The 13,447-nt window shown below is 50.1% G+C and overlaps 1 protein-coding gene and 1 long non-coding RNA gene across 2 annotated transcripts; both read left to right on the plus strand.

Moving 5' to 3' along the window:
- The first annotated feature begins 623 nt into the window (after window positions 1–623).
- On the plus strand, window positions 624–3,221 carry LOC116660253 (insulin-like growth factor 1 receptor). Its single transcript, XM_032469123.1, has 3 exons — window positions 624–813; window positions 971–1,174; window positions 3,139–3,221. The coding sequence occupies exons 1-3, from the start codon at window positions 666–668 to the stop codon at window positions 3,219–3,221; spliced, it is 435 nt and encodes a 144-aa protein (XP_032325014.1). The 5' UTR covers window positions 624–665.
- A 4,435-nt stretch (window positions 3,222–7,656) lies between these two features.
- LOC116660240 lies at window positions 7,657–13,036 on the plus strand. Its single transcript, XR_004315662.1, has 3 exons — window positions 7,657–7,769; window positions 8,233–8,387; window positions 11,314–13,036. It is a non-coding gene; the product is annotated as an uncharacterized LOC116660240 (long non-coding RNA).
- The last annotated feature ends 411 nt before the right edge of the window (window positions 13,037–13,447 follow it).

Genomic DNA, 13,447 nt, shown 5'->3' on the forward strand with positions numbered 1-13,447 from the left:
GTCCTGCTCCATGGGAACCATGGTCATCCTCTGACCCTCCCTGTCCACTAATTTCAGCTGCTAGTCACAGGATGTGGGCCCTTCAAAGACTGAGGGAGCTGCTTACAACTGAATTTGGGCAGTCAGTTAACATAGACAGGCTACTTGGAGACAACGATGGGGAAACAAGAGCTTTGGTATGAGACATTATGTTACAGTTTCTAGACAGCTGACCCTTCGGGACTAAAATGTTGGCTTTAATACTTTAAACTCTTAAATCTCATGAAATACAAGTTGGTCAGTTTTACCTTTTGCTAAGACTGCTGGAGTTAAGTGTTCTGGAGGATGGCAGTTGTCATACATGAAGGAAAAGCCGGTGTTTGAGTTAATTGTAGCATCTAAGCCTTCCTTTCCACCCCTGGCCGAGCCCCCACCACCTTGTTCCATTTGCAGCTCAGTGATGTTCGTTACCACAGAGGTAGTCTGAGAACAGATACTGTAAAGGGGGATTAATACGACCTCAAAAAAAGTTGAGTGTTCATTGTTTGTTTCAGGGTTCACTGCTGTTTTCCTGTCTGGGTCAAACTTCTGGCTTCACGTGGGTTTGCATCACATACCTGACAGCCGGGAAGACCCTTTTCTGAAATGCCCTGTGTTCCCCTTTCCAGGTCCTTCCACTCCCCTGGATGTTCTCTCAGCATCAAGCTCCTCCTCCAGTTGATGGTGAGCTGGAACCCGCCCTCTCTGCCCAACAGCAGCCTGAGTTACTACATTGTGCGGTGGTGGCACCAGCCTCAGGACAGCTGCCTTCACTGCACAACTACTGCTCCAAAGGTGAGATCCCAGCCCCAACACCGCGTGTACTCAGGGAGCAGGCCAGCCCTCGGTGGGGACCCAGCGGTGGTGGCAATTACCAGTGCAGACAGCCCCTCCTTTTCCCCACCAGCTTTTGCAATCCTGGCCTCTCCTTGGGCTCCTCTTTTCCAAGCAGATGAAATCCCCATCAGGAAGTATGCTGATGGCACCATCAATGGCGAGGAGGTGATGGAGAATCTCAAGACCAAACTGTGTGGTGGTGAGAAAGGGCCGTGCTGCACTTGTCCCAAAACCAAGGCTGAGAAGCAGGCCGAGAAAGAGGAGGCTGAGGGCTGCAAGGTCTTCAAGATTTCCCTGCACAATGCCATCTTCATGCCCAGTACCTGCCCTCTGAGGATGACTCCAGGTGGAGTCTGGTGCTGTCTCACCACCCTGGTGTTTTTAGGTCAGCAGCCTCAAAGTGAGAACCAGTGGCCATGGAGGAGGAACAAAGTAGAGGCTGTGGGCTTGGCTGGGTGTGATTTCTGTACAAAGGAAGGTCCTCAGAGCCTGAAGCCTGCCCTGGGGTGGGGTGGGGGCAGGCTGTCTGTGTGACAGGTGACAGGTGCAGCTGACCCTCAGCCCAGTGCAAACAGCCCAAGGGCTCAGAGAGCAGAAACCACCAGACCACACTTGCAGAAACCCATGAGCAGAGGAGCCAGGATTTAGGCCTTTCCCACCCCTCCTGTGGCCTCTGAGGGGATGAGGAGGAAGGGAGCTGGGTGAGAAAAATCAGAATCAGTTTTGAAAGGAGCCCAACTTCAAAGCATAACCAGGTGCCACGGGCACCCTTGACAAGCAGGTTTGGGAAGCAGCATAAAAGACAGCCTTTAAAAGCAAGCAGCTCCTGCCCCTGAGCATCTGTCTGCTCCACTGTGGAGGAAGGTCCATGTTCAAGGCAGCATTATTCACATAGCCAAAAGCTGGCAACAACCCACATGTCCTCCAGCAGCTGAGTGGATGAACAAGTGTGGCCTTTCTGGGCACTGGAATATTATTTAACCAAGAAAAGGAATGAGATTCTGAAGCCTGGATGAAACTTGAGAACATGCTGAGTCAAAGCAGCCAGGTATCGTAGGAGTCCATGGATATGAAATATCTAGAACAGGCAAGTTCATAGCAAACAGAAAGTGAGTTAGTGGTTACCAGGGCTAGGGGAGGGGACAGGGGAGTTATTCCTTAATATGTGTAGGACTTCTGTTTGGAGGGATGAAAAATTTTAGAAATGGTGGTGATGATTGCACAGCATTATGAATAATCAGTGACAGTGAATTATGCACCTAAAAGAGGTTAAAATGACAAAATTTTGTTAGTTTTTTCCTTAAAACTTTATTTTACCACAACAAAAATTAGTTAAAAAAAAGAGAAAGGTGGAGGGACATTCAGTAGGGAGACCTTGTGATTGATGTCTAGGGAAGGAGATGGAAAAGGAGTGGTGGCTGATGGCTCCTTTTCTTCCTGAAAGATTATTGAGCAGAGGTTTTTTTTTTTTAATATTTTTTATTGATTTATAATCATTTTACAATGTTGTGTCAAATTCCAGTGTTCAGCACAATTTTTCAGTTATACAGGAACATATATATATTCATTGTCACATTTTTTCTTTGTGAGTTACCATAAGATTTTGTGTATATTTCCCTGTGCTATACAGTATAATCTTGTTTATCTATTCTACAATTTTGAAATCCCGTCTATCCCTTCCCACCCTCCGCCCCCTTGGCAACCACAAGTTTGTATTCTATGTCTATGAGTCTATTTCTGTTTTGTATTCATGCTTTTTTTTTGTTTTTTGGTTTTTGTTTTGGTTTTATTTTTTTAGATTCCACATATAAGCGATCTCATATGGTATTTTTCTTTCTCTTCCTGGCTTACTTCACTTAGAATGACATTCTCCAGGAGCATCATTTGTTGCTGCAAATGGTGTTATGTTGTCAGATTTTATGGCCATTGTATAAATATACCACATCTTCTTTATCCAGTCACCTGTTGATGGACATTTAGGCTGTTTCCATGTTTTGGCTATTGTAAATAGTGCTGCTATGAACATTGGGGTGCAGGTGTCATCCTGAAGTAGGGTTCTTCTGGATATAAGCCCAGGAGTGGGATTCCTGGGTCATATGGTAAGTCTATTCCTAGTCTTTTGAGGAATCTCCACACTGTTTTTTGAGCAGAGTTTTAAAACAACCTCATGCCTGAAATCTGAGCAGAGGAGCAGGATTTCAGACCAGCCTTGTCTCTATGAGCCCATGTCCCCAGCCGCCCACGGCACCCCAGCTGCCGGCCTACTGCCCGCCTGTTTTCCAGGGATCACTCATCTGCCTGCCCCCGAGCTGGGGGGCACCAGCGGCCCTGAGCTTCTGCTTATTCTGCAGTTGCTCTGCCCTTAAACGCTAGCCGAGTTTGGAGCAACGAACGGTTTGAAAGAGACTTTTCTTTTCTGTCAAGTGACCCTCCTGATATTTGTTTAATAATTAAAGATAGACATCTTGCTTTGAAAAATCATTAAAACAGGAAATGAAGACCTTTTAGAACCAGAGACAGTATTTCCTCTGCAGAATGAGGCTCTTGTTGCTCAGCCCCCTTCTGCCCACGCCCTCCTCTCCCACAGGTAAAACCCTGGAGCCTCCAGCCCTACACACCGCTGGTGACATCTGCTCACTGAGGGATGATAGGGCTGTGGCTCATGTGTTAGTCCAGGTATCTGTATGTCACGTGTGGTTCCAAGAGTCAGAAAGTTTGAGGGGTGGAAAAGAGCTCAGAGATGTTTCAAAACTAGAACCCAGGTTCAGTGGCTTGCCCACCATCTGAATTCATTAATGATCCACTTGGGGCTTGGCCCTCCTTTCCCACACTCCAGGGCTCTTTCCGTTCCCGGCATCGGTTCTCAGCACCGTCCATCCCCCCATGCCCCCAGAGGCTCGGCCGGTGTTACTTCCTGTGGGCACAGAAGAGGATGGGTTTCGAGTGTCCCAGGCAGGCTGGGCAGGAGCAGTCCATTTATTCTGCATCAGAGGTGGCTGGTTATGTTGCTGTCTTGTCCCCCCAACCTGCACAAGGTTCAGGTTGTGAGTCCAGGCTCTGGAAAGGTTTTGCTAAAAATCCCTGTACCTTTCTGTTTATGGTTACAAGGCGGTGCCTTTTTTCCTCATCAGATGTGGATCACAAGATAAAGTGGTGTGAGGGCCGAGCTGTGGGTGACACAGATACTATGAATGCCTCATATTCATGTTGATTTCAGAATAGGTTTCCTCTGTGCCAGGTTCCCCTGCTCAGTGCAGTGTGTCCACCCTGCCAGCCTGGTGGCCTCTCTCTGAAATCTAGTCCCACTTTCTGGTCTCTCTTTCCATAGGACAGATGTAATACTGTGGTTTGCTCATGGAGGGGCCACAATTGGTAAGAACCTCATGTGTGTGTTTTTCAAGACTCCTACTGAGGCTTGCATCTGATGTCTGCATAGTTTCTGACAGAATTCAGATAGAAGGAGCATTCAGGGTAACAGAATTGACTGAAAAAAATCATAAAGGGAGGTTTTCTGTTTTACAACCAGATTGTCCAAAGACAATTTTTATTTCCTTCAGTTCATTCTAAGTACAGTTTGTCTGGGAGCTTAAAGCCCGTCAAGTCAGGTTTAGTGTGTTATGTGCTGTCCAGCGTGTCCCATGTGTCCTGAAGCAGGCCAGCAGCCAGGGCTCACGAGCTGCTCTCTCACATCCGTATCTGGGGGAATGCCTGTCACTGATCACTGCATTTATACCTTAAGTCAGGTGGTTTGGTTTAAGTGACTGAAATGTCAACAAATGTTGAAGAGTCAAAAGGTTTTCTGCTCAGAGTAAGTTGTCCAGGTGGGTGGGAGAGGGGAAAGCTGGGGGTGATGTTTGCCACTGGTCATGCTGTTGGGAGGTGAGCTGCTTACAGAGAATGGGGGATGACCCATTCTGCCTGCCCCCTGCCTTCCCGATGGTGTCCTCTGTGGCCTAGCTCCCCAGCCCCTGTCAACTGCTCTGAGGCCTCTGGGAGTGTGGTGTTTGCAAATAAATACTGTTGAGTGAGCTCATGGTGTCATCCTAGGTAAATGGGATTGGGCCGTGGGAGGGGTTTTGACCCAGTAATATTTTGCGGTGAGTTAAACCCAAGCAACTTCTATTTGTAGACCCGAGTGGGTGTTGTGTTGGTTTTGAAGAGATGGCAGGAAATTTGTTCTGCTTGGTGTCAAAAAAGTTCTTCCTAGCAATAAGTGTGGTTCCCTGTGCCCTCCCCTTCCAGGGAGGTAGGCTGGTTTGTCGAGTGTGAGGATGGGGAGCTCTCAGCCTCATTTTCTTGCCTTTCCTTCCCCAGCATCAGGAAAGTGGATACAGTGGGGCCCGTGGCCAGTTTTGGGTGCTCATTACCCTCATGATCTGTCTCTGTTGGGCCCTGTAAGTGCTAGGAGCCTGCTTTTAAGGTTTCTTGGGGGAGCCATCTCTCACAGAAGCAGCATTGGGAGAGCCACGCCCCAGCTTCCTGGGCGTCTCACCTGCATCTGGGATAAAGATGTTCTTTCCCTGGTGATTCCAGGCCGTCCCTTTTCTGTCCTGCCCTTCTAAGCCCTACTGAGACCTATGGCAAGGGATGCTGCCCGTGTCATGGGCAGGGCCTTGGGGAGGACCACAGGTGGTCACCACTAAGTGGAGGCAGAGGGAGGAAAAGACCTCCAGGGCTGTGACAAACATAGACAGTCCCCTCTCAGAGAAGAAGGACCTGGGGGTCCAAGTGAGTGCTGGCTGCTGGCATCTTTCCTTTTATTCCACAGTCACAGGGGGTCAGAAAAGCCACCACCACAGGCCTAGGAGCCCCCTCTGCTTGCCTCTCTGGGCCTGCACCCCACACCATTGGTCTGTGGAGCAGATGGCACTGACATTCTGATGTAGCAGCCATGGTGCTGCTGAGCTGGGGGCTGGGCATTAGTTTGCCTCTGGGAACCATTGAGAAACCACTGCCAAGCTGGGAGGCAGTGTGCTTGGGGAGTCTGAGGTTTGCAGTGCAGAGAAAGCATAGTAAAAATTGAGGAGGGGAATCCCTGTGTTATTTGTTGGTTCTCATCCAATGCACCTGAATAGCTCCTTTTATTCCAAGGTTAAGATTTTTCTTTTCTTCCTCTTACTGTAACCTAAGTCATAGAAGAGACAAGAGGGGCAGCCCCTCATGTATAAGCCAAGTTTCTCTCCTTGCAGACCCAAAAGGAAGCAGAGGGAGGCCATGCAGCTCGCCAGCACCACCGTACCCAGCTGAAACAGGAACACCATGGTGGTGGACACCTAAACACCACAGACCCAGAAGAGCTCAAGATGGAGTACCATTTCTTTGAAAGCAGAATGGACAAGGAGAGAACTGTAATCTCTAACCTCTGGCTTTTTGTTTTGTACTTGCATCAATACCCACAGCTGTAACCATGAGGCTGAGAAGTTGGGCTGCAGTGCCTCCAACTTTGTCTTTGAGAGAACCATGCCTGCAGGTGTGGTGCAGTCCTGCTCACACCCTTCCCGACTCACTCACCACCGAGGGGAGAAGGTCATGAATTACAGACATGGAGGCCGACACCTTAGTCTCAATCATGTTTATTAAAAACAGGTGATCATCTGCAGGCAGCTAGGCAGCCCAGCAGCCTGAGGGGTAGAGTTCTTTCATAGTGACACCTCTCCCCACTCCCATTCTCTCCACACAGAGTACCCAAGAGCAGGGAGCTCGAGTCAGGGTCAGCTCTTTTCCTTCTGGTTGGTTCATGTTTTACATTCCCATAGCCCCTTACCCTCATGTGTGCAGGGGGTTCGCTGGGTCCCTCCTGAGTTCTCAGAGATGCAGCGGAGTCCCGAGTTAGCTGTCTCTATTAGCGCAATCAGAGCAATCCTCCAGGTCAGCTCCTGGAGCAGCCTTTGGTCCTCCTTGTTTGGCCTTCACCTTCCCCTTGTAAGTTAGAAGATGCCTGTGGCTCAGCCTAGACACCCACTCACCTTTAAGGATGGGCAACTGCCCCATCCGCTTCCCTGTGGAGTTGGCAGGTATGCAGAGCACAGGGTAACTGCAGCCTGGGAGTGGGGCCTCCTGGGCACGATTCTGGTGCCTGCGTGCAGCTGCCAGCCTCCCTGGACTCCGTCTCCTCCCCTCCCCAGAGAGACACGGCCCAGCTGATGGCTCAAGTCTTTCCCAGCTGGAACTTGCAGTGACTTCTGCTCACCACTTGGTGTACTGGTTTAAGCAGCAAAAACAAGGGAGTGAGCACCCCAGCTTCACCGGCAGCTGGAGGAGTGCCTGATGGACCAGCTTCCCAGCAGCTTCCTGCAGGTGAGCTCATGGACAGTCCTTGCCTGCACAGAAATCACATCTGCTATGTGTGGAAGCAGGAGTGCGAGGGCCCATGTCCTGGCCTGGCGGCTGGGGGTGGCTGTTCCTGCTCTCTCAGCACCATTTCAACGCTGCTTGGCTTTGATGTCATCAGGTAGATGCTGAGTACCAGAGAGAAGGGACTCAGGTGGCCAAGATTTTCCTCCTATACTTGATAGTAGGCTTTCCTTTGAGGGGGACAGGTGGGGCTGGGGCAAGGGAGACCAGATTGCTGGGTCACTAGGTTGACAGGTCACTAGATTCCTTCAATTCCTAAAACCCCTGCTGTGGGCACACGTCCAGTCAGGAGGCATTGATGTGGCTGCTGCCCGCAATCCTGCATGCTGGGAGCAGGGGGTACTCTTAGGTTAGCCCAGTGTTTCTTTGTCCCTCCCTGGGAACCAGAATCCAGCTTTATCACTTGTTTTAGTTGTTGCACAGAAGGAGCAGATGACATTCCTGGACCGGTGACCTGGGAGCCAAGGCCTGAGAGCTCCATCTTTTTAAAGTGGCCAGAACCTGGGAATCCCTATGGCATGATTCTAATGTATGAAATAAAACATGGATCACACATCAAGGTAAGACGGGGGCAGTGGCCCGTGTCTGAGTGTGTTCCCATCACAGGTGATAGTGGAAGTTAGACTGTGACACGGAGCACCTCCTGGTTAGCTTAGGACTTTAAACAATAAAATAAGGAGGTAAGTCAGTGAGGATTTAGATCTTTCTACCCATTCCATGCTCCTTGAGGAATTCTCAGAGTGTGCCAGGAGCTGGCTTATTCTCACCCTCAAGACACTACTTTGTTGCAGAAAATGATTTTTCAATCTAGACTAGATTCAGCTTAATGATTTAATCTTTCTGGAACTCTTTTTGATTAAAAAGATAAGGTTTGGTTAGCCTGAGTGTGCTGAGTTAGAGGGCTGCCACGGTGTAAGGCTTGGTTTTTCCCCTTTTACTACAAATCGGGGTCATTGTTAGGTGGGAAGTTGCCTGTTCCTCACATGTTGGTGGGAAACTGACACACGTGTTTTATTTCCCCAGGATCAGCGGGAATGTGTGTCTTGACAGAAGCACAGGAAGTGTGCAGGGGCCAAGCTGAGCCGGCTCACCAGGGGAGCTTCACGGCCTGGATCCAGGCCACCTCTCTCTCTGCAATGGATTGTGGACTGATCCTGTGTCCTACGTCCAGGCCAAAGGTAATGCTTGTGGAGGGAGTACCTGGTAAAACTGAAAACATGTGAGGCCGGGACTGGGGAGGCCTGGGTCATTGTGACCCTCTGATTTTCTGATTTCTGTGGGCCAGCTTTCAGAAGCTGGCACCTCATCTGAGAGCCCAGGCTGGGGACCTGTGGTGCTTAGAGTCCCACACATTATCCAATGGGCTAGGAGAGGGTCTGAGCCCCTCTTTTGATGGAGTCAGCAAGGGGCCTTTGTTTTCAACTTAGTTTATGTCCAAAGCACTTTACAGAGCACTGTATTGAGCATCCTGCCTCCTGCCTTGTCAGCGATGCTCATTGGGGCTCAGGCTCAGGGCTTAGAATCCCAAGGTGGGGTGGAGACCTGAGAAGCCATCTGGTCCTGCTGCTCTGGGTCAAGAGTCACTGTGACAGCACCCCAGGCTGAGGCATGGTCCCCTTCACTGCTCGTTGGTAAAATACAGGTGCACATTTAAAGCAGCAACACACATTGAAAGCACACAGTGTTCAGCTCTTGGCACACAGACTGGGCCACATTGTGAGTTTATGCTCAAACCATCAGCAAGACAGAATTCTTTGTACATCCTTGAAGCTTATTTTATACCTAATAGTTTATACCTCTTAATCTCCTCCCCCTGCATTGTGCCCCCTTCCCTCTCCCCACTGGGAACCACTAGAGAAATTTATTTTTGACTATGGTGTTATGTGGGGCTCCAAGTTCATTGAGTGTCACCTGACAATCACATGAGCCTGGCTCTACGTCCTGGTTCTCTATTTGTTCCTTTGGTCTATACTTAATTCTGCACCAATTTCACACTGCCCTTGGCCAAGACCCCAACTTAGCAACACAGGTGAGGTAGAGCACCGCGTAGACCAGGGGCAGGGGATCATGGCTGTAATGACAGAAAATCTGAAATTTTAGAGAGATGGGCCCAGGGTCAAGCTGGCTGAAGCCAAGAGCCCTGCCCCCAAACAGGTCTCGGGGGATCTGGCAGGGAGGGGAGTGGGTCTCGGGAATCTCTGTGTGCTAAAGTTGGGTTTACCACCCTGACTCTTCCTTTAGCCTTCTCTGTGCCATTTATTTTTCCACGCCTCAATTGCCCCATCTGTAAAATGGAAACTATATGTGAGGGACTCCATGGAGACCTGCGTCCCGTTGCTGCCGACGACCACTGTGGGGTCTGGGCGAGCCTCCGCTCCCCTTTGGGTCTCCATTTCACCAGCCATAAGATGAGGGGTTTGGATGGGGCAGGCTTTAGGGATTCTCTCTTCAAGCTGGGATTCAGATAAGTCTCAACTTGAGCCCAGGAAATGTGGATTCTGTGACCTTGGCCAAGGCCCTTCAACTTTCTGAGCTCCCTCAGTTTCCTCACCTGCAAAATGGGGATCACACAGGTCCCTACCTCAGAGGATGGGCGTGCAGCTCTGAAATAATCCACATAGAAGACTGATCCCACAGGAACTGCCCAAGGACTCCCAGTTCCTGTTAGTGGAGGGAGTCAGTGCAGAGCTCAGGAGTCAGCCTGCGCTGGGATTCAGAACCCACCAGGCGAGGACATCCCTGGAATTCAGTTGCTGTTCTCACCGGGCTTCAGTTTCCTTAGCTATAGAGTGGGGATGATAACGTTTCCAAAGTGTTAATTTCAGGCTATGAGGATGAAAGGACCACGTGACATGCCTGTCATGGTGCCTGGCCCACAGCAGGCACCCAGTACCTGCCAGAGGTGAGGCTGAAGATGCGGGTGATGAGAAAGAAATTCCGGGCAGAGACAGCAAAGCCCCTGTGTCCCCCGGCTCTCCACACGGACATTCCCTCCTGCTGTGGGTCCCTCAGCTCTCTGGCTCTGATGTGCTCATCTCAGCCAGAAGGTTCAGGAGCTTGTAGGGGCCACACCCCCCTCAGTCCTGGGAGCCCCTAAATCCTGTGGTTATTAGACCCCATGTGCCAAGCCCCAGCAATGATGTTCGCCGCAGGCAATTGCTTGGATCTTGGCCAAAAGTGGGGGAGAGGAACTGAGGACCCCCCCGGACCACCCTCCTCAGCCCCTGAGATCCTTAGGGCCAAGGAACTTAGAGCACTCAGGGAGGAGGCCGGATTTGGTGCTGGAATTAGGAAAGCTTGGATCTGCTGCAGACTGGCGGAGTGCCTCCAGTGGCCTCAGCAGCCTCACCTCTGAAGTGAGGAGATGCTGCCCTCCGGCTTGAATAGTCAGAGTTCTGGGAAAGGGCCCAGCTCACAGTAGGCACTTAAGTCATGTCAGCATTCTCCACTCCCCTAGAGGGGGAGAAAGGGGAGTCAGCTCATGTCCAGAGCTCTGCCCTGGTGTGTGTGCCTGGTGGCACTGGGGATGTTGGGGAGGACCAGCTGCCAGTCTGAGGTAGGTTTGAAGGAACATCACAGTGTATCAGGAGCTGAAACTCTGGCCCTGAGCTCTGCCTTCAGAGCCACTCATGTGGGTCAGAATCCCTGCAGGGTAGCTGAGCAGTGATGCTGAAAGTCCAGGACCACAAGCTTCCCCGTTGCCCCCTCTCCTTGCAGGCAGTGCACGTGCTTCTCAGTTATCCTGGTCATCACAGTGCAGATTGTCCCTGTCACAGATCATCAGCAGGATGGCTCCAAACCCACCAAGCCCCCAGACCCACTTCTGCTGCCAACGGCAGAGCAGAGCTGGTGGTGAGGTCCCAGACCAACCAGCACCCCTCCTCAGTGTCCCCCTGGCCAGCCTCTGAACCCCATCTGTTCATCTTCACCCCACCCTCTGAGGATAGGTCCACTCCTGCTCAAGAAATGGAAATGGCTCCCTAGTGCCCACACAGTCAAGTCTAACTACACAGCTGTCTTTCATGGATGTCCGTGTTACGTCTCCAGCCAACATCCTCTTTCCCTAGGCAACTTCCTGACTGTAAGATCCATTCCTCCTTCCAGGTCTTGTTCCTTGCTGTCCCCGCACCTGGAATGTCCTCCCTCTGGCATCGCTTTGGAGCCCAGCTCAAGTGGACTTCAAATGAGTCTTCCTTGCTCACAAAACCCATCTTGACCCTTCTCTGAGCTCCCAATGCATCCAAGTGCCACCACAATTCAGTCCAAAGCTCTTAGTTTCATCCTTGGTAGATTTCCCTTTTCACCTAGGTTATGGGGTTGACATTACTACTGCCCATGGGCCACAGTTGGCTCAGCCACTGCCTGTTTTTCTAAGTAAAGTTTTATTGGAACACTGTCACATCCCTTTGTTTCCATGTTGCCTACAGCTCTCTTATCCCACAGTGGCAGAATCATTCAGCAGAGATAGAATGGCTCTCAAAGCCTGAAATATTCACTAGCTTGCTCTTGCAGAAAATGTTTGCTGACCCCCAGTTTAGACTGAAAATCCAGAAAGACTTTTCCCTTCAAAGAAGATTTATGCACCTGTGTGCTTGAAAATTCTTGGTGATGATTTTTCTCCCAGTGAAAGACCCCCAGCCATGCCTGGTTCCTCTTTGGCCCCCCTGACCTCGGCATCAGCTGGGAGGCAGGGGGACACCTGAGGGGCCTCATCCCTTTTAACCCAGCCTAGAGCAGCTCCAAACTCCATCCCCTTTTCTGGGTCCAGCCACAGATCCCCTGCCTTGTCCACAAAGCCCCTATCCTGCCTGACTTCACAGTTCAGGTCGCAGTCCAGGGCTGTGTCTGCAAGAGGAGGGCAGAGGGTAAGTCATGACAGGGTTCCCTGGAGCCCAGCACAGGCCCATGGCCTCCACCTTCTAACCTGTCTCAGGACCCATCTGGGGCCAGGCAAACAAGTCATTTCCAAGAAGACACTGTCCAGAGGTGAGAGCATCTGGTGCCCCCCACCCTGGGCTAGGGGAAGAGGCGTTGGGGAGGAAGTAGGGTTAGAGCAAAGGTCAACTGCTGCCCCCTCCAGGAAGCCTTCCCAGAACTCTATCTTCTGCATCCCTACAGCCCTCACTGTCCAGGGTGTGCCCTGTACAGAGCCTGGGTCACCCTGGATGATTTTGGTCTGTATAAAGCTGCTTCATCTCTTTGGGATGGGGCAGTGAGCCTGGACTCTGGTGTCAGACAGTCATAGATGTGAATCTGGGCTGGCACCTGCTGGCTGTGTGGCTTCTCTAAGCCTCAGCTTCTTCCCAGTTCCCAAACTCTTCCCACCTTCTTGACCTTTCTCCCTAGAAATGTGGGGAGATTTTACAGCACCAGTGAAACATTCAAGGGGGAGAGAGAGAAGACCCCCAGCCCCCAGTATAGAGAGAGAATTTGAAGTTATTTTTAATGGTGTGAAATGAAACTCGATCACCATGCAACAAGGTATGGATCTCAAAAACACAACATGAGGCAAGAGAAGTCCAGCCCCAAAGGGCATTTGCAATATGATTCCATCCATAGAAAATTCAAGTACAGGCCAAAATAGACTATATGATTTGGGTGTGCATATTCAGATGCTAAAGCCATAAATGAAAGCATGAAATACTCATCACAAGACAGTGGTTACCTCTGCAGGAGGGAGAGGCTATGATCAGAGAGGAGCTTGGGGGCAGGGTGTGCTTTGGGGGGCTGGTCACATTCCATGTGCTGTTTCTTGACCTGAGTGATGGTTGCCCAAATGTTTGCTTTGTATCTATTCATTAATAGATACACACACACACACACACACACGCACAAAATAAAGCTTTGTGCACCTTTCTGTATGTGCATTTTCTTTTTTTAATTAAAAAATTGTAATTGAAGTTTAACCAGTTTACAATGTTACCAGTTTCTGGTGCACAGCCTAATGTTTCAGTCATACACGTACATATGTATATTCCTTTTCATATTTTTTCATTATAGGTTACTACAAAATATTGAATATAATTCCCTGTGCTATACAGTAGAAATTTGTTTTTTCTGTATGTGTATTTTTCCAGTGAATGAGGATGTGTTTGTGTTCTGGGAGGGGGAGGCAGAGAGATACCCAACTCCAATCCTAATGAAGGCAAATTAAAGCAATGGTGAGAATCTGACCTCTCAGATTGTCAAAAATGGAAAAGGTTAATAATGTACAGTGTTGGCAGGGCATTCTCACCAA

The sequence above is a fragment of the Camelus ferus genome, chromosome 27 (genome assembly GCF_009834535.1).
Source record: "Camelus ferus isolate YT-003-E chromosome 27, BCGSAC_Cfer_1.0, whole genome shotgun sequence".
NCBI classification, from domain to species: Eukaryota; Metazoa; Chordata; class Mammalia; order Artiodactyla; family Camelidae; genus Camelus; species Camelus ferus.

Coding starts and splice junctions, on each gene's coding strand:
- LOC116660253 (XM_032469123.1), top strand. CDS start 666: ATGTTCTCTCAGCATCAAGCTCCTCCTCCAGTTGATGGTGAGCTGGAA. Junction 814..970: donor GCACAACTACTGCTCCAAAG/GTGAGATCCCAG, acceptor TTTTCCAAGCAG/ATGAAATCCCCATCAGGAAG. Junction 1,175..3,138: donor CAATGCCATCTTCATGCCCA/GTACCTGCCCTC, acceptor CCTGTTTTCCAG/GGATCACTCATCTGCCTGCC.